This window comes from Loxodonta africana, chromosome 11 (genome assembly GCF_030014295.1).
Source record: "Loxodonta africana isolate mLoxAfr1 chromosome 11, mLoxAfr1.hap2, whole genome shotgun sequence".
NCBI classification, from domain to species: Eukaryota; Metazoa; Chordata; class Mammalia; order Proboscidea; family Elephantidae; genus Loxodonta; species Loxodonta africana.
Window position 1 is genome coordinate 22,969,361 of NC_087352.1, and position 26,973 is coordinate 22,996,333.

Sequence of the window (26,973 nt, forward strand, 5' to 3'; positions counted from 1 at the left end):
AATTTATTTTCTCATAGTTTAGGAAGCTGGAAGTCTGAAATTAGGGCGCTGGCTCTTGCAGAAGCCTTTCTGTCTCTGTTGGCTCTGGGAGAAAGTCCTTGTCTCTTTTCAGCTTCTATTCCTTGGCTCCTCGGTGATCTCCATGTGGCCTGGCACCTGTCTTCCCCCGTCTCTGCTTGCTTGCTTATCTGCTCTTTTTATATCTTAGAAGAAATTGATTCAAGACAAACCCTACACTAATATTGCTTAATTAATTTAACAAAGAAAACCCATTTCTAAATGGAATTATAACCACAGGTATAGATCCCACTGATAGTGACCCTATAGGACAGAATAGAACTGCCATGGAGCTGCTGGTGGGTTTGAACCGCTGACCTCTTGGTTAGCGGCCCAGCACTTAACCACTGTACCACCAAGGTTCCTACCACAGGTCTACCACAGGTATAGGGGTTAGGATTTACAACACGTATTTTGAGGGGACACTATTCAATCCATAACACCCCCCAAAAACTCCCCTTTTCCCCCTCCCTCCCACCCCTGGTAACCATTCATAATCTTTGCTTCTCAGCCTGTGTTTGAAGTCACACCATTCTAAACTCACACTCCAAATTTTGTGAAAACCCACCCAGTAATATTTGAGAGGTGTAGAAGAAAAAAGAGAGAAACTTATTCTGATTGGTATGGATTATAAGTGAAGAACATGGAGTCATCTGGGTTTCCATATTTCCAGTCACCTCAGCTGTCTTAATCCAGGCTCTCCTTCCTTCTCCAGTGGCTCCTGCTGGCTTCCTTCTACACCTTCAGGGCTGCATATTCACAAGATCGTAGGGGCTTCTCAGTAGGAAGCATAGGCTGCCTCACACAGTGCCCTTGTATTCCCCTCGGAGTCTTCAGCCTTTGAGGAAAAGAGACTGTCATAAAGCCAGTTTGGATTTCCAGAGTTTGCTGCCTCTCCATTCCTTCATTCCTCCTAGCTGTCCTGGTGGCACTGGAAACCCTGGCAGTGTAGTGGTTAAGTGCTATGGCAGCTAGCCAAATAGGGCTAGCAATTTAAATCTACCGGGCACTCCTTGGAAACTCTATGGGGCAGTTCTACTCTGACCTATAGGGTCACTATGAGTTAGAATCGACTGGATGGCAAGGTTTTTTTTTTTTTTTTTTTCCCTAGTGGCACAAGCGGTTTGCTAACCCAAAGATTGGTGGTTCAAACCCACCCAGCAGTTCTACGGAAGAAAGGCCTGGATAACTGCCTCCATAAGGATTACAGCCAAGAAAACCCTATAGAGCAGAGTTCTACTCTGTAACACATGGGGTCACAATGAGTTGGGGGCCGACTTGATGGCATCAAACAACAACTGCGTTTTCACCCGGTTTCTGGCATGGCAGTTCCTATCTTGTCACCCAGTCTCTCAGCAGTTATGGGCTCTAGCTGGCCCTCCTAGCCATGTCCTATATGGTCTCCCATGATAGAGACCCCATTGTTGCCAGGTAACCAGTACTCCTTTCCCTACCCAGCCATGTCCCATATGGATGCTGGTGATGAAAACTTCTCCCTTTTCCCACGCTTATTGTTGTTGTTAGTTGCTGTCGAGTCGACTCGTGGAGACCCCATATGTGCAGGGTAGAACTGCTCCATAGGGTTTTCAAGACTATAACCTTTTGGAAACAGATTGCCAGACTTGTCTTTCGAGGTGTCTCTGGCTGGGTTCGAACCACCAACCTTTCAGCTAGTAGTCGAGCATTTAACCATTTTCGTCACCCAGGGACTCCTTTTCCTGAGCCAGTTCTCTAGAAACTTTTTAGTTGATCAATAAGACTTCAGTATGCACTAACCCCAAGATCCAGGACTCTCCTAAGATCCCAACTTGTTGCCTTGTCCTGGGTGCAGCCCCCAGTGTGGCCTTGCGTGGAGGTGCGCTGTGGTTTCCTCTCTGGACTAAATCCTATTTGCAGCTTGCCAGCGGCCATCTAAGATACAAATCTATCGGTCTCTGATCATCTGGAGCAAAGGAAAGTGAAGAAAACCAAAGACTCAAGGCAGCGATCGACCCAAAGGACTAATGGACCACATGAACCACAGCCTATATGACCCCGAAACCAGAAGAGCTAGATGGTGCCTGGCTACCACTACCAGCTGCTCTGACTGGGATCACAACAGAGGGTCCCGGATAGAGCGGAAGAAAAACTGTAGAACAAAAGATCAAATTCACAAAAAAGACCAGACTTACTGGTCTGAGAGAGACTGGAGGAACCCCTGAGACTATGGCTCTAAGACGTCCTTCTGGACTGGAACTGAAGCCATTCCCAGATACCACCTTTCAGTCAAACCATAGACAGGCCCATAAAATGAACAAGAACATCTGAGAGGAACATGCTCCTTCCAAAAATACAAAACCAAACCCAGTGCCATCAAGTCAATTTGGACTCATAGTGACCCTATAGGACAGAGTAGAACTGCCCCATAGAGTTTCCAAGGAGCACCTGGCAGATTCAAACTGCCGACCCTTTGGTTAGCAGCTATAACACTTAACCACTACGCCACCAGGGTTCCCAAACAATCAATTATACGAAATCAAAAGGGCAACATTGCCCCAAAACAAAGACGAGAAGGCCGGAAGGAGTAGAAAACCAGGATGAAAGGAAATGGTTAACCTAGGACGGAAATGGGGAGAGTGCCATCACATTGTGAGGAATGAAATCAATGTCATGGAACACTTTATGATTATAAACAATTGATTGGGAAACTGATTTGCTCTGTAAACTTTCACCTAATGCATAATAAAAAATTAAGTAAAAAAAAAAAAAAAAGAATAATAGGAAAAAAAATTCTATTTCTTTTCTGGCCTTCTTGCGTGAGTCTCACCTCCTTCTGCCACACCTGACAGATCATCCAAAACTGGGGGAGCCCTGGTGGCCCAGTGGTTAAGAGCTCGCCTCCTAACCAAGAGTTCAGCAGTTGAATCCACCAGCCACTCCTTGGAAACCCTATGAGGTAGCTCTACGCTGTTCTTGGAATCAACCCGACAGCAATGCTTTTTTTTTTTTTTTTTTTTGCTGTCCAATATGCCAGCCACTAACCACAATTAGATATTTTAAATTCAGGTCCTCAGTTGCACTAGCCACATTTTAGATACGCAATAGCCCTGTGTGGCTCATGGCTGTCGTACCGAACAACTCACATAACATAGGACATTTCCATCACCCAAGAAAGTTCTATTGGACAGCTTTGTTCTGGAGTGACTGTGCTTTAGGAAGAATGAGGGTTTTGGCTACGGTAATAATATAACAATACTATTGTTGTTGTTGTTGGGTGCTGTCAAGTCAATTCCAACTCATGGTGACCCCATGGGACAGAGCAGAACTGCCCCATAGGGTTTTCTAGGTTGTAATCTCTACAGGAACAGACCACCAGGTTTTCTCCTGCAGAGTTGCTGAGTGGGTTCGAATCGTTGATCTTTTGATTAGCAGCCGAATGCTTGACCATTGTGCCTCCACTACTCACAATCGATTATAACTGGTGTTCATAAAAAATAATGCAAATGTATGGTTTTGAGAATAAGAATTACCATCCTATAAGAATAGGTCGCCATGAGTCTGAATGGAGTCAATGATAAATAATCACAACAACAACAAAGAATAACTACCAGGTACTTTTTTTTTACATAAATATTATACTATTATAATTGTGAACTGGGTGGCACAAATGGTTAAGCACTCAACTACTAGCCAAAAGCTTGGCAGTTTAACTCACCCAGAGGTGCCTCAGAAGAAAGGCCTGGCAATCTGATTCCACAAGGTCATAGCCTTGAAAACCCTATGGAGCAGTTCTACTCTGACACACATGGGGTCACCAAGAGTCAGAATCAACTTGACGGCAACTAACACCACCAGCAGCCACTCCCGTGGAGTCTATAGCGACCCTGTAGGATAGAGCAGAACCGCCCGATAGGGTTTCCCAGACCATAAATCTTTATGGAGGCACACTGCCACATCTTTCTCCTGAGGAGCAGCTGGTGGGTTCAAGTTGCCAACCTTTCGGTTAGCAGCCAAGTGCTTAACCACTGTAGCACCAGGGCTCCTCCAACAACAATCATTTTAATATTATAATAATATTATCATCAATTAATTGATACTATTAATCTGAGATTTAAAATACAACCATTCGTTAACTGATGCCAATAATCTAACATTTAAAATTTCTCAGACTTGCTGGTGAGCTCTTCATATTTGTTATATCACTGAATTCACAGAAGTTTTTTTTTTTTTTTACCAAGTTGATTGTCACAATTTCTTATTTCTCAATCTTTCCTCTTTTAAAAAATTAGATAGAATTTACATACAGTGAAATGTACAAATTTTAAGTGTACAATAGAAGGCCAAACCTGTTGCCATTAAGTCGATTCTGACTATTAGCAATCCTATAGGACCAACTCAACGTTTTCTACATGCACAATTCAGTGACATGATTACAGTCTTTAAGTTGGGCAACCATTCTCATCCTCCTTTTCTGAGCTGTCCCTCTGCCATTAACCTAAACTCACTGCCCCCTAAGCTTCCTATCTAGTCATTTCAACTCACCTACTTTGGACATATCATCAGGAAAGACCAATCACTAGAAAAGGACATCATGGTTGGTAAAGCTGAGGGTCAGTGGAAATGGGGGAAACCCACCAAAAGATGGATTGACACCGTGGCTCCAACAATGAGCTCAAACATAGCAAAGACTGTGAAGATGGCACATTTCATTCTGTTACACGTAAAGTCGCCATGAGTCAGAGCCAACTAGAGGGCAACTAACAATACATGGGAGGAAAGTAAGGAAACATGGACTTGCTGGTGACTTGTCTAAGATTACCCAAAACCAAAAAACCCCAAACAGTCAACAATTCCTTTAAAATGAAGATGAGAATTTAAGGGGGCAGGGAAACTAGATTAATGGAAATGAAACAACCAGAATGGAAATAATGAGAATGTTCACACATTGTGATGAATGCCACCAATGTCACTGAACACCTTGTGTAGAAATTGCTGAATGGGAACCTAAACAGCTTTGTAAACCTTTACCAAAAACACAATAAAATATTATTAAAAAATAAAATAACCCATTGCCATTGAGTTCACTCCAGCTCATGGCAACCCAATGTGTTACAAAGTAGAACTGAGCTCCATAGGGTTTTCTTGGCTGTAATCTTTACAGAAGCAGATCTCCATGCCTTTCTTCCATGGCACCACCATGTGGGTTCAAGCTGCCAAACTTTCAGTTACTAAAGTCAAGCTCAAACCATTTGTACTACCTCAGAGCCTTGTCTAAGACTACATGGGTGATAAAATAGTAGACACTGGCAGCTGGAACCCAGCTATTCCAGAATTCAAAATGTTTTTTAACCACTATACTATCTGACCTCTCATCTATTGTGTGAGTTGGGAACACAGATACTCAGAAGCCAGAGGATATGGGCCAAACCAGGAGGCAGACATGAAGATCCCAAGTATGCAGAGTAGAACTGCTCTACAGGGTTTTAAAGGCTGTGACCTTTTGGAAGCAAATAGCCAGGTCTTTCTTCCGAGGCACCTCTGGGTGATTTTTAAACCACCAACCTTTTGGCTAGTAGTTGAGTGCTGAACTATTTGTGCCACCCAGGGACCTTTCACTTCTCCAACTGAGTTCTTGGAGAATTTCTAAATGGAGAACTCACCGAGAGAGATGTCCTTTCTGGCTTGGATAAATCTATATATGATCAAGAGGAAAAAAAAAAAAAATCAGTTCCCAGGTTGCAAGAGTCAGACTTTGATCTTTGCACCCGCAAGATTCTATCATTTATCACTTACCTGTTGCCTCCTGGTTGGGAAAATTGGAATGGCTGCTTCTGAGAGAGAGAAACCCATTGAAGTATGGGATCTGAAGAATTTAGGGAGAGGATAAGGGCACTGGAGAAGAGAGGAGCAGGATTCCAGCAAGGGCTGAGAGAGGCTGGGACAAGGGCCAGGGTAGGTTTGGACAGGGGAATCACTGATATGCAAATGGTGCCTCTGAGGAACGGAAGAGGAGTTGAGTGGAACATGCCATATGTCAAGAATATCTACCTCCTGGTGGATTCTTCATCTGCTGAATCTATTTAAAAAAAAAAAAAAAGGAAGGATTTTATCACTAGATAAATTAGATAAAAATCTTTCACTTCCCCCTCAAAAAAAAAACAAAAACCTATTTGCTGTTGAGCCAATTCCTATTCATGGCGACCCTGTGTGTTTCAGAGTAGAACTGCTCCATAGGATTTCTTGGCTTTGATCTTTACAGCAGATAGCCAAGCCTTTCGTCTTCTGTGCAGTGGGTGGGTTCGAACCACCAACTTTTAGATTACTGTTGTTGTTAGTTGCCATCGAGTCAATTCCGACACAGGGCAACCGTATGTGTTACAGAGTAGAACTGCTCTCTGGTGTTAAAAAAACAAACCCTTTGCTGTTGAGTTAATGCCGACTCATAGTGACCCTATAGGACAGAGTAGAACTGCCCCATAGGGCTTCCAAGGTGAAACCTTTACAGAAGTGGATTGCCACATCTTTCTCCCATGGAGTGGCTAGTGGGTTGGAACCACCAACCTTTTGTTTAGCATATGTGCACTTAACCACTGCACCAGGAGGACTCTCTTGTAAGAATCTATTAATACCACGGGTTCCTCATGAAAACATGGTGATTTGCACCTTGTTGTTGTTAGTTGCCATTGAGTCAATTCCTACTTATGGTGACCGCTTGCGTGCAGAGTAGAGCTGCTCCATAGGGTTTTCAAGGCTGTGACCTTTCGGTAGCAGATCACCGAGCCTTTCTTCTGTGGCACTACTGGGTGGGTTTGAACGGCCAACCTTTCAGCTAGTGGTAGAATGCTTCAACATTGGTGCCACCCAGGGATCTTTCACTTCCCAGAGTGGTGGGTCCATTCTTCCCTGAACTCACCATACTGAACACATCTGTAGATGAGGAAGATGGAGAAGAAGCTGAGGAACATGGACAGGCAGCTGAAGACTGTAATAAAAATGATCCTGCTGTCTGGTGGAGGAAGAGCACATCAGAGAATCAGTCTGGTTCCTAAAACACACTGACACAGTTAGGCAGAACGGTGAAGCAGAGCCAGGCAGCCTGCCTTCAAATCTTGGCTCTGCCACTTCCAAGCTGGAGCTTCCAATTGCTTTGGACAATTTCCTTAATCCCCTTGTACATTGGCTTCCCCATCTGTAAGATGGGGATAACAAAAGTACATATTTTATTGAATAGTACCCCAGAACCCCATTGCCGTCGAGGTGATTCTGACTCACAGCAACCGTATAGGACAGAGTAGAACTGCCCCATAGGGTTTCCAACCCTATAGTGTTTACAGAAGCAGGCTGCCACATCTTTCTCCAGCGGAGTGGATGGTGAGTTCAACCCGTTGACCTTTTGGTTAGCAGCCGAGAGTTTAACCACTGTGTCAGTGAGTCAATACATACAAAGAAGGTTAGAACAGTGCCTAAAATGAACAAGCAAAAAATCAATTGCCATTGAGTTGATTCTGATTCACAGAGACCCTGTGTGTGTCAGAGGAGAACTGTGCTCCACAGGGTTTGCAGTGACTGATTTTTCAGAAGTAGATCACCAGGCTTTTCTTTCAAGGAGCCTCTGGGTGGACTCAAATCACCAACCTTTCAGTTAGCAGCCAAGTGTGTTGGCTTGGAAATTTTTAATAAATGTTAAACCGGTAGCAATAATATTCATGATTTATTGAGAGCTAACTCTGTGTTGGAAACCCTGGTGGCGTAGTGGTTAAGTGCTACAGTTGCTAACCAAAAGGCTGGCAGCCCAAATCCACCAGGCGCTCCTTGGAAACTCTATGGGGCAGTTCTACTCTGTCTTATAGGGTCGCTATGAGTTGGAATCGACTTGACCACAATGGGTAACTCTGTGTTAGGTCTTTCATATACATGCTTTCCCATCTTGACAATAAGCACATAAATTGAATGGGGATAGGTGTACTATCCTATCCCTGTTTCATTCATAAGCAAATTAAGTTCCAAGAAGCAAAGTTAATAGCCCGACTAGGTTGAGCTTTGAATTCATGTATGTCCAGATTCATAAACCAGTCTCCCTCTATGCCAGTATAACTCTGTGTTGGCACTGGGTATGAAAAGACGAGATAAATGATATTCTGAACCTGTTCCATGGAATTCATAATCTGGATATATAAACATTTACTCAGCTACTGTAATACTCAGAGTCCCTGGGTGGCATAAACAGTTAAGCTCTCGACTACTGGCCAAAAGATTGATGGTTCAAACCCATCCAGAAGTGCCTCAGAAGACAAGCCTGGCGATCTGCTACCAAAAGATGATAGCCTTGAAAGCGCTATGAAGCAGTTCTACCCTGCACACAGGGGTCACCATGAATTGGAATCGACTTAACAGCAGCTAACAACAACAGCTGTAATACCGCGGAGGCTGTGACAAGTCTGATAACAGATGCATGAAAGTCCAAACTCCCACCCAGTTCAAGAATCATTTTCTATCCTTTTGCTTTCAAAATGACATTCACTTGCCCTCCCTCTACCTCCCAGGCCTCCTAATATTAGGAAAGATTTTGCCTCTGTTTCTGGTAATACGATGCTGTTGTTAGGTGCCATCAAGCTAACTCCAACTCATGGCTACCTTATGTAACATTGAAACATTATGAAACATTGCCCAGTTCACACTATATAGGACGATGTTGTGACTGGCTGATTTTTGGAAGTAGGTTTCCAGGCCTTTCTTCCTAGTTTGTCTTAGTCTGGAAGCTCTACTGAAACCTGTCTACCATGAGTGACCCTGCTGGTATTTGAAATACCAATGGCGTGGCTTCTAATATCATAGCAACAGGTAGGCCACCACAGTATGATAAGCTGACAGATGGTGGGAAATATGACAAAAAAATAAAAAATAAAATCCATTGTTGTTCAGTTGATTTTGATTCATGGTGGCCTCATGTGTACAGAGTAGAACTGCTCCATAGGGTTTTCTTGGCTTTAATCTTTACAGAAGCAGATCACCAGGCCTTCCTTCCATGGTGCCACTGGGTGGGTTCGAACTGCTGGTCTTTCAGTTAGCAGCCAAGGGCTTAATCGACTGTAATGGTAGACCAGAAATAACCTAGCAAATGGTGAGGAAAATCAATTCTCAGATCTTGTAGCAGAATGGAAGGAGGTAAAAAGTGCCACTGACAATTTGAAACCACTAGCCAACCCTCTCAAGAATGTGGAGCCCACATTTAAAGAACCTGGGATGAAAAACAAAATGAGACTAAACAGGCACACCAGCCCTGTGGCGAGGACGAGAAGAGGAGGGGATAGGAAAGCCGGTAATGGGGAACTCAAGGTTGAGAAGGGAAGAGTGTTGACATGTCGTAACCAATGTCACAAGACAATATGTATATTAATTGTTTAATGAGAAACTAGTTTGCTCTGTAAACCTTCATCTAAAGTACAATTAAAAAAATTTTTTAAATAGCCAATAAACACATTGAAAAGAAAAAATAAATCAAGTACCATAAGAAAAAATTTTAAAAAGAAAGAAAGAACCTGGAGTGAAAAGAAAAATGGTTAAGTGCTTGGCTGCTAACTGAAAGCCTGGTGTTTCAGATCCACCAAGCAACTCCACGGGAGAAAAGACCTGGCGATCTGCTCCTGTAAAGATCACAGCCTAGAAAACCCTGTGGGGTTCTATTCTGCCGCGTGGGATCACCATGAGTCAGGATCCACTCACTGACACACAACAACAACAACAAGAGTGAAAAGAGCATGATTTAAGTACAAAGAAGAGTTTATTATTATGGAAAAAAATTTTTTGGTGAAAATATACAGAGCAAAACATACACCGATTCAACAGTTTCTACACGTACAATTCAGTAACAATGTGTAACTATTATCGCTATCCTTTTCCACATCATTCTTCCATTAACATAAACTCACTGCCTCCTACATTCCTCATCTAACCTTTCAAGTTGCTGTTGCCAATTTGATCCTATATAGACACTTCTTTAAAAGAGCACAATGCTTCAGGCAGACATTCTTTAATAATTCTGCTAAATTATTGTTTGTTTTAAAGATGACTTTGGGGGATAGTTCAAGATTTAAGGTTTAAAGATACGAAAGAGTTCTCGAAAATGAAAAATACTCATCCAAGGCAATGAGTAATAAAATGAATATTCTTAAAAATCACCTTTTAGGAATTGACTAAGAATGTAGAGTATTTATTGTTATAAAAAGAACGTTAAAAGATTTTGAGAATATATTAATATCCATAGCATGGGGATTCTTCTAAGATGCACATAGAAGAGAGAAGCAATAAAAGAAATAATAGATAAAAATTGGCTTCGAGAAAGGTTTAAACTTTTGCATAGAAAATAAAATGACAAGCAATAATTCTAAAATTAGAAAGATACTGACAAACTTTTTTATAAAGTACACTAAAGATTCATGGAAAAAAATTATTGAACTTTAGATATAAAATAAGTATAACCCATGAAATACATGTTATCTCTTTAAACTGTCATAAACAACTGCGTGAAGCCAGGCTTTTCATTTCTTCTGCAAAGAGAATATTGAGGCTCAGAGAGGTTAAACCAGGAGGATCTGACTTCTAATGCCCATTCTTTGAACCAACAACCCTCCAGATGAGAATGAATGACGAGAATCTCATCCCTGCCCAAAACCGCTCATCTCATTTCTGAACAGCTCAAACACTTATTAATTTCACTTTGACCTGATGTCATTACCTTGTTTTGAAGATAAGGTGCCCAGGTTTTCATCTCCTCCTACAAAATAAGTTACATTGTAATGGTTAGAAAGACACAATATGTATATCTAAAGAAACATTCCTGTCTTACTGGTAGACCCATGTAGTAGCGAGGGTTTTTTTTTTTTTTTTTCCTAAGTGGCTGTAGTGGTATCTAGGGAGGCCCTGGGTGGTGCAACAGGTTAACATGTTCGGCTGCAAACAGAAAGGTTGGAGGTTCTAGTCCACCCAGAGTCACCTCATAAGAAAGGCCTGGCAAGCTGCTTCTGTAAAGATTAAAGCCAAGAAAATCCTATGAAGCAGTTCTACTCTGTAACACATGGGATTGCCATGAGCTGGAATTCACTTGATGGCAACAGGTTTGGTTTCTTTTGATTTAGAGTGAAAAGGTGCAGCTGAGAGCACTCAGAGATGATCCCTAATGTGGACAATGTTGGCCCAGGGTAGAGAAGAGTGACTAAAACTAGAAAACATCATTCTCAAGAGATAAAGTTCCCACCAATAAACTAAACTCACTATTTAGCAATATTTATGTGCAAGACTACATCATAATATTTCTAATTCTTACAACAACCATGTTGTTGTTGCATGCTGTCAGGTCGATTCCAACTCACAGCAGCACTATACGAAAGAGCAGAGCTGCGCCATAGGGTTTCCTAGGCTATAATCTTTACAGGAGCAGATCACCAGGTCTTTTCTCCTGTGGGATGCTCGGTGGGTTTGAATCGCCAATGTTTCAGTTAGCAGCCGAGCTCTTAACTGTTGCGCCACCAGTGCTCCTTAGACAGCCTTACAAGGTAAGTATCTTTATTCCCATCTCATTGGTGAAGGACATACATATGTGTGAGTCCTGGGATTACTACACAGAATTGTATCCAAAGCTCAATGTTTTACTTAAAAGCAGGCAACATACAGTTGAGGCTGGTCAGCAGATTCTATACGATTCCCCCAGCCCTTTGTTTTTCTTCATACCTCAGACTAAAGAAACACACATTGTGAAACTCAGAGGAGTAGGAAGCTGAGAGAGAAGTAACTGAAGGCAAAAGGCTTGCTAACCATAGAAACACCTCACCGAGATCCTCCTTGTCTTTGTTAGTGAGCTTCAGGTCTTTCTCTGGCTACATGACGTTCAGTGGTCATACTGCAGAGCCATATCTGAAGCCCTTAGCAGTATCTTGCCCTCTGCACCAAAAGGGTCTCCAACTTGGACCCTTTCTCCACTTGGTCCTATCACTGTCTCTATGTCTACATTTCTGTATATCTATCCACCACCCATCTGTCAGTTTGTCATACCGTGGTGGCTTATGTGTTGCTGTGCTGCTGGAAACTATGCCACCAGTATTTCAAACGCTACCAGGGTCACCCATCATGGACAGGTTTCAGTGGAGCTTCCAGAGTAAGATAGACCAGGAAGAAAGGCCTGATGATCTACTCCCCAAAAATCAGCCAATGAAAAGCCTGTGGATTGTAACAGAGTATTGTCTGATATCGCGCTGGAAGATGAACCCCCAGGCTGGAAACCAAAGTGCCGTTACCACTGAGTCGATTCTAGCTCGTTGTGACCTCCAATAGGACAGGGTAGAACTTCCCCGTAGGGTTTCCAAGGCTGTAATTGTTATGGAAGCAGACTTTCACGTTCCTCTCCCATGAAGTGGCTGGTGGGTTTGAACCACCACCTTTCGGTTATCAGCCAAATGCTTAACCACTGTACCACCGGGACTCCTCTTTAGGCTGGAAGTCACTCAAAATACACTGTGGTTGCAACAATGGACTTGAGCGTACCAAGGATTGTGAAGATGGTGCAGGACCAGGTAATGTTTTGCTGTTGTATGTGGGGTCACCATGAGTTGGTGACTCAATGGCACCTAACACCAACATTATCTATTGTATCCATCCGTCCACCCATCCACCCATCCGCCCAGCCACCCAGCCACCCACCCAGCCAGCCAGCCAGCCAGCCACCCACCCACCCACCATCTACCCATCCACCCATCCATCCATCCACCCATTCATCTATCTATATAATCTATATCTGGGATCTCTCTCTATATATATATGAAATGAAACAACGTCTTAATTGATCAGCTGGGAGTAGCAAAGGAGTGGAGGATTTGTGAGAAGACATACTGGAGTTCTAGTACTGATCTCCCACTTAAAGACTTTGTAATAGGTTACTCTGTTTAAATAAGAGGAGGCAGGAGGGAGATAATAATACCTAACTTGAAGTTAGATAATGATGAAAAATACTGGCTTTAAAGCACTCATCCCAGAATCTGACTCATTTTGTAGGATAATGAGATTGTAGTTATAATGACTATTTTCTCACTCAACATACCACCCACACCCAGCTCCCTCTGTAACAGACACTGTCAGTGCTCCACCCATATTCCCCCTGTAAAAACGGTAGAGGCGGAGGTGTCTGACCTCTTCTAACTTCACAAGTGGGGAGGAGAATCATTACCGGCAACAACAGACCAAGGCTGATTTCTGTGAGGGGGTGGTCAGACATGTCTCCAACCCTCCAACCTTTTTACCAATCCTAATAGCAACTATCCTGCCTACAGCACTCTGCTCCTTGCTGGGTTCGATAACCCACTGCAATGGCCACACAGAACTCACAGACCATATTCACAGTTATGGGGCTTATTAGGGAAGGAACAGGTGACAGTTCAGGATGAGAAATGACTCACAATACAGTATCTTTGATCAGGACAGCCTCTTCTCAGGCATGACCACAGGCACGCCTCTCTCTGGCCCTCAGGCTCTTGGCCCCTCAGCACAGCCTCTGCCATGCTCAGGTAAGTGTTACAAAGCTCTTTTAGCTCTGCCGACAAGTGCCCAGAGGCAACCTACTCCACCAGTAAGCCTTAGCCAGAAGGCACTCAGCTCTCTTGTTCCATGGGCCTGGAAACCCACCCTGCCAACTCCTTCTGGTCTCCAGCTGGTCTCCTGGTCCTGCTGTCTCTGCTGCTGCTGTTTCTCTGTCACTGCTTCTCACCATCTCCGGTGTTACTGCTCTCTTTTTCTCTGTCTCCTGGATCCAGGAGTTTCTCAGTGCAGGGATTTCAGGTCCAAAGGATGTGCTCTGCTCCTAGCTTTTCTTTCTTGGTGATAGTAGGTCCCCCTGTTCCACATCTAGGATGGCTCATTTTAAGCCTAGTGGGATGGCAAAACTGACCAATCCCTTCATTAGGGTTCCATATACCTTATTTGCATGGTCCCACTCCCACAAGGCTATCATGCACCCTATTTGCATTAGCAGCAAACTGTCCAATTACCTTGGTGGGCCACAAGCACCTCATTTGCATAGTTCCACCCAATCACTGGGTGGGAATTACAAGACCCTGGTGAGAAAGGCCATATAAAAGCAATCCATTGCACTGCACCTCCAGGTTTTTTTTCCCATTGTTAGATATTCTAGATCATGGGTGCTTTCACTTTCCAAAAAGAACACTTGCATCTATTTGTTGAACTGCCTGAGAGAATCCAAAGTGTCTTTGAATTTAAGTATTCCAGGGCTATCCCTTTACCAATGACTGCTATTTGTGAAAGAGTGAATATTCTGATTTCCTTATCCCCATGAGAGTTCCTGGGTGGAGCAAATGGTTAATGCACTCAGCTGCTAACTAGAAGGTTGGAGGTTCGAGTCCACCCCGAGGCACCTCAGAAGAAAGGCCTGGCAATCTACTTCTGAAAAGTCAGCCTTGAAAACCCTACGGACCTCCTTTGCCATGAGACCAGAAGAACTGGATTGTGCCCAGCACCCAGCTACCATTACTGGCCATTTTGATCAAAGATTCTATAGACAAATTTTGGCCAAAAGGGGGAAAATGCAGAGCAGGATTTCAAATCCTCATGGACTTCATATTTTCTGGAGCCATGGAGGCTGGATGGACCCCTGAAACTATTGCCCTGAGATCATCTTTAAACCTTAAACCAAAAATATCCCCTGAAATCTTCTTAAAACCAACAATAGTTTAGTTTAGCTAGTAAAAAATGTCTGCCCTGAGCATTATGCTCTTTTAAGAACTATCTGTATGAGATCAAACTGACAACAGCGACTAGAAAGATTAGATAAGAACCACAGGGGGCAGTGAGTTTATGTCAATGAGGGAGGAAAAACTCAGAAAAGGAAGGTGAGAATGATGGCACAACTCGAAGAATGTAATCGATATCACTGAATTGTACATGTAGGAACTGTTGAATTGGTGTATGTTTTGATGTGCATATTCTCAACAACAAAATAAATAATAATAATAAAACCCTATGGAACACAGCTCTACTCTGACACACATGGAGTCTCCATGAGTCAGAGTCGACTCAACAGGCAACTGGATTTGCCTCCCTGGGCTGTGGCCTTCACCGTCTCCAGAATTCAGCAAATCTGAGGGACTTCCATATCCCACTCCTGTTAGGTCTAGTTCTATTCCTATACCTGCTTCCCCAACCCCCTAAAATGTGATTTTTACGCTAATCCTTATCTAAGAGTTTGCTTCTGGTGACCAAATGCAAGAAACCAAATCAAAAGGGACAATTCCATCAGTGCAGCCCCATGGATGTATGAAAGCCAGCAGGCACGGGTGTTCGTGGATTATCAGGGCCGCTGATAAAAGCAGAGAAGCAGCAAACCTTGCCTTGGCCTTTCAATTCTTCCCCCTTACAGCCCACAGTTCCCTTTGCACAACTGTTTCCTAAGAAAGAGAAGTTAATTTTTGCAACATAGAGCCCCAAAGCTAACTGAACTGGGCTCACTCTGTGATGTCCACATACCCTGGTCGAATTTCACATCATTTTCCACATTGCCAAAACAAACTACGAAATATCTAAGACCTTGGTCTGAGGGCACCAGACAGAGCAATGAGGTACAGGTTGACACGGGGGCATAAATGAAGTCACAGGTGTCAGAAAGGAAGATTGATCTTGAGTCAAAGCTAGGTGATGAAATTCACTATCAGCCTGCATAGCAATTGAGTATAGGTTCCCTTTTGGCAGCTTTGAAGCATACAAATACAGGCTGGGGACATCATACCTATGCCTAAAGATATTTTACTATGTTACAAATTGTGATAGAATAAATTTGAACTCAAAAAGTAGGTTTTAAGAAATTGTATATATGCCCCCTAAACCAAAAACAAAACCCATTGCCATCAGGTCGATTCTGACCCTATAGGACAGGGTAGAACTCCCCCATAAGGTTTCCAAGGCTGTAATCTTTACAGAAGCAGACTGCCACACCTTTCTCCCATGGAGCTGCTGGTGGGTTCGAACTACCAAACTTTCGGTTAGCAACCAAGTATTTAACCCCTGTGCCACTAGCAGCCAAGCCCTTAACACACCCACTAGGATCGTTATAATAATAAAAAAAAAAAAAAGGAAATAACAAGTGTTGGAGAGGATGTGGAGATATTGGACCCACGCATATTGCTGGTGGAAATGGAAAACGATGAAGCCGTTTTGGAAAACATTTTGGAGGTTCTTTAAAGCATCAACATAGAATTACCATCAGACACAGCAATTTCACTCCTAGGTATATACCCAAAAGAGTTGAAAACATGTTTACACAAAAACTTGTACATTAATACTCAGAGCAGGATTATTCATAAGGGCCAAAAGGTGAAAACAACCAAATTGAAGGAAGGTTCTGAGTTGCTGAAAGAAAGAATGAGTAAGCATCTATTCATCTGTTCATTGACTGATGAGTAGATAAACAAAATGTGGCATATTCATACAATGGAATATTATTCATCCATGAAAAGGAACAAGATACCGATACATGCTACAATGTGGATGGACCTTGAAAACGCTATGCCAAGTGAAAGAATTCAGATGCAAAAGGCCACGTATTGTATGCTTCAACTTATATGAAATGTCCAAAATAGGCCAATCCATAGAAATAGAAAGCAGATCAGTGTCTGTGTAGGACTGGGGTTGGGGGAGATGAAAAAAAAAAGGGAATGATTGCTAATAGAACCAAACCCTTTGCCGTCAAGTGGATTCTGACTCATAGCGACTCTACAGGACAGAGGAGAGCTGCCCCATAGGATTTCCAAGGAGTGGCTGGTGGATTCGAACTGCCCACCTTTTGGTTAGCAGTCTGAGCTCTTAACCACTGCGTCACCAGGGCTCCATGATTGATAATAGGTATTGAATTTCATTTTAGGGTCATGAGAATGTCTTGAAATTAGGTGGTAGTAATTTTTTTTTTTTTTTTAATATTGGCGCCGTCTTGTGAACACGCTAAATGTCTCTGAGTTGTACACTTCAAAGAGTGAATTTATGGTATGTGAATTATATCTCAATAAAAAAGAAAGACAATAAAGTATACAAGAGCTCACAATAGGAAAGCTTCTCTTCCTTTACTCTCCAATACCTCTCCACGTCTCCAGCCTCATTTCTGATATTCCTTGTTCCTCTATCAAATTTCTGATCTTTCCAAGAAAAAATTCCTGGCATGAGTTGTGTTCATCGAGCTGGAGTAGCAATTATTTCCTAAGCCTGCTAATGATGAACAAAGATGTTTTCAAAGGCTAATAATTATCCTGCAAAACCACGTTGGAGGAGTATAGCAGCGTAGATTCAAACAATAGCTCTCTTCCTGTTACCGTCTTGGCTCTTTAGAGGAGATTACAGGAAGGTTAGGAGTTGCTGAAAGAAAGGGTGAATAAGCATCTAGATTTGAATTTAACCATCCAAATGGCCATTAAATCTGGATGAGCTCCCATTTCAGCCTGTAACTGCCAGCTTGTCTAATTTTTATGAGAATTTCTGAGGACAGAATTTCAGTCAATTCCTCATTGAAGAGCAACATCAAAGAAAAAGAATTTAAATATTCATCTTTTTTTTTTTTTTTTGGAGAACTTCAAAGGGTTAGCAAGCCCCTAATCATACATAAGAGTCCCCGGGTGGTGAAAACAGTTAAGTTCTGGGCTACTAACCCGAAGGTTGGCCGTTTGAACCCACCCAGAAGTGCTCAGAAGAAAGACCTGGCAATCTGCTTCCTTCCCAAAGGTCTCAGCCATGAAAACTTTATGGAGTGCAGCTCTACTGTGCAGCACATGGGGTCACCATGAGTCTGAATCAACTTTATGGCAACTGGTTTGTTTTAGTTTTGTTTTGTTTTGTTCTGATCGTATGTATTCCCAAAGTACCTGGACTCCACGGGAGTCAAGTCCATTCCCCAAACTAGTCACACGGACTCACCTACGCTCTTCACAGAACTCCACCATAATATTTCATTATGTAAAATGGTAGGCAGTGTACTCTGTGCTATTTTTTTTTTTCCCAGAATCAGATTTACTCACCAGTTTTCAGAGCCTGGAAGTGCCTTAGAGGTCATCTCCCTGACAAGGCAATGGTTTCCTTCCAAATATCATTGACAACGTGGGCATTAAGATTCTGCTGGAGCACATTATGCAAAGGGGAGCCCTCTGTCCCGCGAGGTACTCCAGGCTGTGGGTATATAAATCTAATGGGCAAACACATCTCCTGGCTAAGTATCTTACCCGTTTTTATTGGGGGAGCTTCGTATCCTTCATATTCATCTAGGAAACAGGATGCAAGAAAAGGAGTCACAATGACTGTAACAACAGCTAACAACAATATAAACTGCTAAATTTTTGATCTTTTGTTCTGCATCAACAGATTACTAATACAGTGCCTTTCACAGTTATTCTCCATCTGTAATGATCTTTTTCTTAGTCTAATATCTCATACTTGCTTTTTTCTGTCTTCTAAATGAGAATGTAAGCTTCTTATGGCCAGTCACCACTCTACGGCCAGGATATAGCTAAGTATCTGGATTTGTAGGGTGAATGGACAATTACCTTGTGCCAGGTGTTTTCATTCATTTTTTTCTGCAAAAGGAACATTCACAGTTCCATTTTTCCATAGGTAAGGAGTAGAACAATAAGGTGAGTTGCAAAATGGCATAAGTCTGTTATGGAAGGCTGACCCTTAAAAATGAGCCGCTGATAACTGGCACCATAGCTTGTCTTCTGAAATAATAGTGCAGAGACAAGCAAGCACAAACCGGGGAAAGACAGATGCCATGTGGAGATTGTCAAGGAACTGACAAGAATGCTGGAAAAACTGAGACAAGGATTTTCCCCCAGAGCGGTTGGAGAGAGCCTTCCCCTAGAGCTGGTGCCCTGGATTCATATTTCTAGCCTCCTAAACTGTAAGAAAATAAATGTCTGTTCTTTAAAACAACCTACTTGTATTTCTGTTACAGCAGAACTGAGAAAGTAAGACAGAGGTTTAAATTACTTATCATAGAGTCTGGAACATAGGAAGTACTAGATATGTGTTGAATGTTAGTGTTTTCATTCCATACCCTCATCTGTCACCCAGATTTCCAAGTTCTTGCTGGGGAAGAAGCCCAAATACGGGAAATTCCACTGGTAATATACACAGCTGTAGTTGTCGCTGTCACTGCTTGTCACAGTCCAGAGCACGAAATCAGTTTGGTTTTTTCTCGCTTTCTCGATGTGTAATGGCTCTGGGCACCCTGATTTCGGCAAAGCGATAGCTATACATTCAGTTCCATTGTATGGAATCAGACATTGAAGTGTCACACTACGACCTGAGATCGTCTCAGGAGCCACGACGATGGAAAGGGAAGGTCTTGGGAGTGATCCCGCAGAGGACAAGGCAGTGGAGGTCAAGGGATGGGCCAGGGCGTCCCATTCTCCACTGCACCTGGAGACTCACTCATCCATCTCTCCCACACCTGCACCATTGAAACTCACTCTGAATCCTCATGAGAGACTTGTCCCCACACTCTGCCTCTATTTCCTCAATTCCCTACCCTGAAGATGTCGCATCTGCCATTTTGTTTCCTAGTGATATTGTTGACTTTTACCCGAACCCTGCGATACTGGGAAACTGTGATGGCTAAAGAAATCCCACCACCCTTTGTGTTCATGAAAATGGCTTACTTCAAATAACCACCCTTCTCATATAACTTAGATGAGACTCATGGATGCCTCCCTGTTTACCTAGGAGAAGGCCAGACACAGACTCTCCAAATTCCCATTCCTCGCCTCGTAGATGAATAACTAAATTGCTTGTCCCCATTGATCAATCAGAAAAAAAGTGTTGTTAACCAAATTTCAGTTCAGTTTCTCTCCTTCCTCCAAGTCTCTGAAACTGTGGCCCACCCTCAGCCTGAAACAGCGTACTAATAAACCAGTTGCCATTGAGTTGATTCTCACTCATGGTGACACCATGTGTCTCAGAGCAGAACTGTGTTCCGTAAGGTTTTTCAGTGGCTGATATTTGAGAAGCAGATGACCAGGCCTTTCTTTTGAGGCACCTCTGGGTGGACTCAAACCTCCAACTGTTTGGTTAATAGTTGAGTTCCTTAACTATTTGTGCCACCCAAGAACTCTGAGCCAACACACTACCCATCTTCAAGGGTCCCTCCCAGAGAATGCAAACAGCTAATGCGCTTGGCTGCTAACCAAAAGTCTGGCCGTTCAAGTCCGCTCAGTAAAGCCTCGGAAGAAGGTCCTGGTGATCTCCTGAACAATCAGCTGCTGCAAACCTTGTGGAGCACAGTTCTCCTCTGGCACACCACAGAGTCACCATGAGTAGGAAGCGACTCCATGACAGCTAGTTGGGTGTTTTATTCTTTTTTTCTGGGTAGAACAGGCTACCTCAGCTTAAAACATACTGATTTACTATTCGGTGATGTCATTCTTTCATCCTACTTCCCCACACCTGGATTTTTTTCTAGCCTTGTTTACTTTCAGTCTGTATAACAGAAAATGATTTTACCCTAGCTCTTTGAGATACTTGCTGATCTTATGGTCAGAGTGTTCTCCTTATTACAATGGACTCCTCCATTGCTATAGTTCCTTTCCTCCTTTTCTTTCTGAATAAAGCCTCTCTCCATCAAAGTCAGATTTGTTTTTTATTTGACACTAGATTCCTTCTTCCCCCAGCCAGGTGCCAATCACAGGGAGGGAATGAATGTGTCAAAGAGTTTCCCTCTCACCTGTGACCACCAGCTGTAAATGTTCACTCTCTGCCCATCCCTGGGACGCTGTTGTCTTGTAGGTACAAAAGTACTTCCCAGCATCCTTAGGCTCGAGGTCAGTGAGGAGGAGTTCAACATTGTTTTCTGCTGACTTCAGCTGTTCCTCGGACCCAGTGTTGTTCAACTTCCCCAGCCTGAAGGTAGCATTCTGGAACGTAGACCAGCACTTCAGAGTCACGTTGCTTTTGCTTTCAACCACTGAGCTGGGCAAGGCACTGAAGAAGGGCTTGGGAAGTCGCTCTGGGAAGAATTCAGAGTTAATATCCATCCACGTAGGAATGGATCAACAAAATGCAGAGCATACTGTTAACAAAAAAATATTCTGATAAAGTTAATGTTATAGAGTTTATTTGGTTTCGAAAAGATCCATGGATGGAAGCACATCTATCTCCCAGCAAAACCTAGGCGGTATTTCCCTGAACAAAAGCAAGCTGAGAGTTTTTTTTTTTTTTTAATTAACTCTTATTGACCTTCAAGTGAACATTTACAAATCAAGTCAAACTGTCACATATAAGTTTATATACACCTTACTCTGTACTCCCACTTGCTCTCCCCCTAATGAGTCAGCCCTTCCAGTCTCTCGTGACAATTTTGCCAGCTTCCAACTCTCTCTATCTTCCCATCCCCCCTCCAGACAGGAGATGCCAACACAGTCTCAAGTGCTCACTCTTCATCAGCATCTCTCTCCTACCCACTGTCCAGTCCCTTCCATGTCCGATGAGTTGTCTTCGGGAATGGTTCCTGTCCTGGGCCAACAGAAGGTTTGGGGACCATGACCGCCGGGATTCCTCTAGTCCCAGTCAGACCATTAAGTATGGTCTTTTTGTGAGAATTTGGGGTCTGCATTCCACTGATCTCCTGCTCCCTCAGGGGTTCTCTGTTGTGCTCCCTGTCAGGGCAGTCATCGGTTGTGGCTGGGCACCAACTAGTTCTTCTGGTCTCAGGATGATGTAGGTCTCTGGTTCATGTGGCCCTTTCTGTCTCTTGGGTTCTTCGTTATCGTATGACCTTGGTGTTCTTCATTCTCCTTTGCTCCAGGTGGGTAGAGACCAATTGATGCATCTTAGATGGCCGCTTGTTAGCATTTAAGACCCCAGACACCACAGTTCAAAGTGGGATGCAGAATGTTTTCATAATAGAGTTTATTATGCCAATTGACTTAGAAGTCCCCTTAAACCATGGTCCCCAAACCCCTGCCCTTGCTCCGATGACCTTTGAAGCATTCAGTTTATCCCAGAAAATTCTTTGCTTTTGGTCCAGTCCAGTTGAGCTGACCTTCCATGTATTCAGTATTGTCCTTCCCTTCACCTAAAGCAGTTCTTATCTACTAACTAATCAGTAAAAAACCCTCTCCCACCCTCCCTCCCTCCCCCCCTCGTAACCACAAAAGTATGTGTTCTTCTCAGTTTATACTATTTCTCAAGATCTTATAATAGTGGTCTTATACAATATTTGTCCTTTTGTCTCTGACTAATTCCACTCAGCATAATGCCTTCCAGGTTCCTCCATGTTATGAAATGTTTCAGAGATTCGTCACTGTTCTTTATCGATGCGTAGTATTCCATTGTGTGAATATACCACAATTTATTTAACCATTCATCCGTTGATGGACACCTTGGTTGCTTCCAGCTTTTTGCTATTGTAAACAGAGCTGCAATAAACATGGGTGTGCATATATCTGTTTGTGTGAAGGCTCTTATTTCTCTAGGGTATATTCCGAGGAGTGGGATTTCTGGGTTGTATGGTAGTTCTGTTTCTAACTGTTTAAGATAACGCCAGATAGATTTCCAAAGTGGTTGTATCATTTTACATTCCCACCAGCAGTGTATAAGAGTTCCAATCACTCCACAGCCTCTCCAACATTTATTATTTTGTGTTTTTTGGATTAATGCCAGCCTTGTTGGAGTGAGATGGAATCTCATCGTAGTTTTAATTTGCATTTCTCTAATGGCTAATGATCGAGAGCATTTTCTCATGTATGTCTTAGCTGCCTGAATATCTTCTTTAGTGAAGTGTGTGTTCATATCCTTTGCCCACTTCGTGATTGGGTTGTTTGTCTTTTTGTGGTTGAGTTTTGACAGAATCATATAGATTTTAGAGATCAGGCGCTGGTCGGAGATGTCATAGCTGAAAATTCTTTCCCAGTCTGTAGGTGGTCTTTTTACTCTTTTGGTGAAGTCTTTAGATGAGCATAGGTGTTTGATTTTTAGGAGCTCCCAGTTATCTGGTTTCTCTTCATCATTTTTGGTAATGTTTTGTATTCTGTTTATGCCTTGTATTGGGGCTCCTAAGGTTGTCCCTATTTTTTCTTCCATGATCTTTATCGTTTTAGTCTTTATGTTTAGGTCTTTGATCTACTTGGAGTTAGTTTTTGTGCTTGGTGTGAGGTATGGGTCCTGTTTCATTTTTTTGCAAATGGATATCCAGTTATGCCAGCACCATTTGTTACAAAGACTATCTTTTCCCCAATTAACTGACACCGGGCCTTTGTCAAATATCAAGCTGAGAGTTTTTACTGAAAGCAATGGACAGAGAGAGAGAGGCCAAAAAAAGGAAAAAAAAGGGAGCAAAACAAAGCACTCTTCATATTTTTTTTACAGTTTATTTTATTTTTCTGTTGTTGAGACTATACACAGCAGAACATACACCCATTCAACAGTTCCTACATGTACAATTCAGTGACATTGATTACATTCTTCAAGTTGTGCAACCATCCTCACCGTCCTCTTCCGAGCTGTCGCTCCCCCATTAACATGAACTCACTGCCCCCCCGAATTTCTGATCTAGTCTTTTGAGGTGCTGTTGTCGATTTCATCCCATACAGATAGATCTTAAAGGAGTATAATGGTCAAGGAAGACATTCTTTAGTAGTTAAACTAAACTATTGTTTGGTTTAAAGAAAATCTCACAGGATATTTTTGGTTTAAGGTTTAAAGACTATCTCAGGGCAATAGTTTCAGGGGTTCATCCAGCCTCCATGGCTCCAGAAAATATGGAGTCCACGAGAATTTGAAATTCTGTTCTACGTTTTCCCCTTTTTTGATCAGGGTTCTTCCATAGAATCTTTGATCAAAATGTGCAGTAATAGTAGCCAGCACCAGCCAGTTCTGGTCTCACAGCAAAGGAGGCAGTTGTTCATGGAGGTGATTAGCCACACATTCATTTCCTCCTCCTATTCCTGACTCTCATTCTTCCTCTGTTGCTTTAATATATCATCAGGTCATGCAGAACAATATGTACAGAAGCCTAAACATTTAACTTATCAGCTCAACAAAATGTGTTTAATGTCCAAACTAACACTTCTGAGCAAACAGACAAATCAAAACATGTATGCCAGCAGAAATGATTTTGTGCATATCAATCAATCCAGAGGAGATAAGAATTTCAGTCAGGGGGACCTCTCTAGGTGGAAGCACCCAAGCCTCTTTAACTCTTTCTAAGAGCCTTTTTTTAACTCCAGCAAGTCTGAAGAATAAGATACAAATTCAATCACATATACAATGGAATATTACTCAGCCATAGAAAGAAATGAAGTCCCGATACATGCTATGACATAGATGGACCTTGAAAACTTTATGTTGAGTAAGATAAGTCAGTCACAAAAGGACAAATACTGTATGATCTCACTTATCTGAAACAACAAGAATAGGCAAATATATAGAAACCAATGTTTGTCAGTGGTTACCAAGGACAGGAGGAAACCCTAGTGGCGTAGTGGTTAAGAGCTACAGCTGCTAACCAAAAGGTCAGCAAAAGGTCAGCCATTTGAATTCACCGGGTGCTCCTTGGAAACTCTCTACTCTGTCCTATAGGGTTGCTATGAGTCTGAATCAACTCAACTGAAAACGGGTAGGGACAGGAGGGAAGAGAAACGGGGAGTCATTGTTTAGGAAGCAGTGAGTTTCTGTTGATGGTGTTAGAAAATTTGGCAGCAATTATGAGTGATGGTTGCAAAACATGATTCATATAATTGATATCACTAAATTGTACACCTGAAGAATGCTGAAGTGGCAATTCTGTGTTGTATATATTTTTATGATAAATCCTGCTTTCTCATCCCTTTCTTTCACAGGATTGACATCTCCATCTTTCTCTGAAAGCTTTCGCTGGTCAGTTTTGTTTCCTCTCTTTTTCATCCTTTACTCTGCCTTATCGTCTGCTTCCTGGAGGACCCAACGGACACACCTGGATTTCAAGTGCGACACACGCACTGTAGGTACTTCAGGCACTCCATGTTCCTTTTATGTCCCTGCTGGTATCTTGCTGTGAAGTCATCGGCAAGCCATTTCTCTTCCTTGAGTCTTCATAGAGGAGCCCTGGTGGTGCAGTGGTTAACTGCTAGGCTGCTCACTGAAAGGTCAGCAGTTTGAACCCACTAGCTGCTCCATAGGAAAACGATGTGGTAGTTTGCTTCCATAAAGATTACAGCCTTAGAAACCCTATGGGGCAGTTCTATTCTGTCCTATACGGTCAATGTGAATCAAAATCAACTCAACGGCAACGAGTTTGGTTTTGGTTTGGGGCTGGGTCTTCATAAGGTATAATCTTACAAATGGAAGTGATCCTTAGATCTTCTAGAATTCTGGTCAGAGTTGATGACTCTTTGTTAGAGTTAATTTGACTTTTCATCTTGATGACCATAAAGACCCTTCTAGAATCCAGAGGGTTAAATAAAGGGGAAAGGTCATAAAACTAAAGATGTGGGAAATAATTACGTTTGAATGAGAGAGAACTCACCATTCTTCTCATCTTCATAACCCAGACACAGCCCTGTAAGAGAAACCTCGGTAAGAGACAACTAATGTGCTTGTCTTGGAAGTACCAGTAAGGCAAACAGAGCATAACTAGTTTGTTAAAGAAATGTCATGTTCTTTGCACTTATTTTCCCAGATTTACCTTTTACTTTTGTCCTATTGTTTGCCATTCGGATGTTGTTAGGTTTATACAGAAAATTCCCACCATCTTTTCCAATTTATTGTATTGTTTTCATGATTAGGTTTTCTTTCACCATCTAGAAGTGGTTCAACATTTACCTATACTTTCTTCTCATATTTGTCGTGATTACAGTTTTTACCACTTAAATAATGCGAAGGTTGTTTTACTGTGGAGTGTGAGGGGAGAGTTTTCTCTGTCGTTCAGACAGAGAGAATTCATTCTTCCCGACCAGGTATTTAAGGAGCCCCAGTGGCACAGTGGTTAAGAGCTTGGGTGCTAACCAAATGGTCAGCAGTTCGAATCCATCAGCTGCTCCTTGGAAACTGTATAGGGCAGTTCTACTCTGTCCTATAGGGTCGCTTTGAGTTGGAATCGACTTGACGGCAGTGGGGTTTTGGTTTGGGTGGCGCAAGGGGTAAGCACTTGGCTGCTAACTGAAAGGACGGTGGTTTGAACCCATCAGCCGATCTGCGGGAGAAAGATGTGGCAGGCTGTTCTATAAAGATTACAGCCTAGAAAACCCCGTGGGGCAATTCTACACTGTCCTTTAGGGTTGCTATGAGTCAGAATCAACTGAACAGCAACGGGTTTGTTTTTTGGCTTTTGACTAGGTATTGCAACGAATTCAGTCCTGCTGTTTGTGGGAGTATGAATACCCTGGCTCCCTTGCCCCCAGGGACTCCCTGGGTGGTGCAAATGACTAACACACTCAGCTGCTAACCTAAAGGCTGGAGGTTCAAGTCTACCCAGAGGTGCCCTGGAAGAAAGGCTTGGAGATCTACTTCCCAAAAATCAGCCATTGAAAATCCTCTGAAGCATAGTTCTACTCTGACACACATGGGGTCGCCACGAGTGGGAGTCCACTTGATGGGAACTTTTCTTTTTTTTAAGGAAACTAATACACAGGGATGAGATCAGTGCCTTGATTGTCCCTCTTACTCTGCCCTGTAGTGGGAGGTTTGGTGTAGTGTGGCTGATAGCCGTCTCTGCAGCACGAATGTGTGCGTGGGGGAGAACAGTACCCCAAAGGGGAGGACTGTAACCACACAAAGAAGGAAGGAACTGGGGCAGAGAAAGATTACTGCAGTCCGCTACACCCTAACTGCACCGAGGAGGAACTGATAGGCTTAGTGGCGTGGAACTGCTGGATCAAAGTCTAGAGCTCCTATGTGACCAAGTCTAGATTAGAATCCAGTCTTCCTTTTTAC

At 42.8% G+C, this 26,973-nt stretch overlaps 1 protein-coding gene across 2 annotated transcripts in view; it reads right to left on the reverse strand.

Annotated features, from left to right (window-relative positions):
- Positions 1-590: 590 nt before the first annotated feature.
- Positions 591-26,973, reverse strand: part of VSTM1 (V-set and transmembrane domain containing 1) — a 29,303-nt gene continuing 2,920 nt past the window's right edge. Inside the window, exons 2-10 of one of the 2 annotated variants that reach the window (XM_064294232.1) lie at positions 25,568-25,600; positions 20,789-21,070; positions 18,294-18,332; positions 10,772-10,810; positions 6,950-7,042; positions 6,085-6,112; positions 5,830-5,867; positions 5,697-5,728; positions 591-895 (exon numbers count right to left, since the gene is read on the reverse strand). In XM_064294232.1, coding sequence (XP_064150302.1) covers positions 836-895; positions 5,697-5,728; positions 5,830-5,867; positions 6,085-6,112; positions 6,950-7,042; positions 10,772-10,810; positions 18,294-18,332; positions 20,789-21,070; positions 25,568-25,600 — 644 coding nt within the window. In that variant the 3' untranslated portion in view covers positions 591-835. The other variant, XR_010323407.1, reaches the window with a different exon arrangement.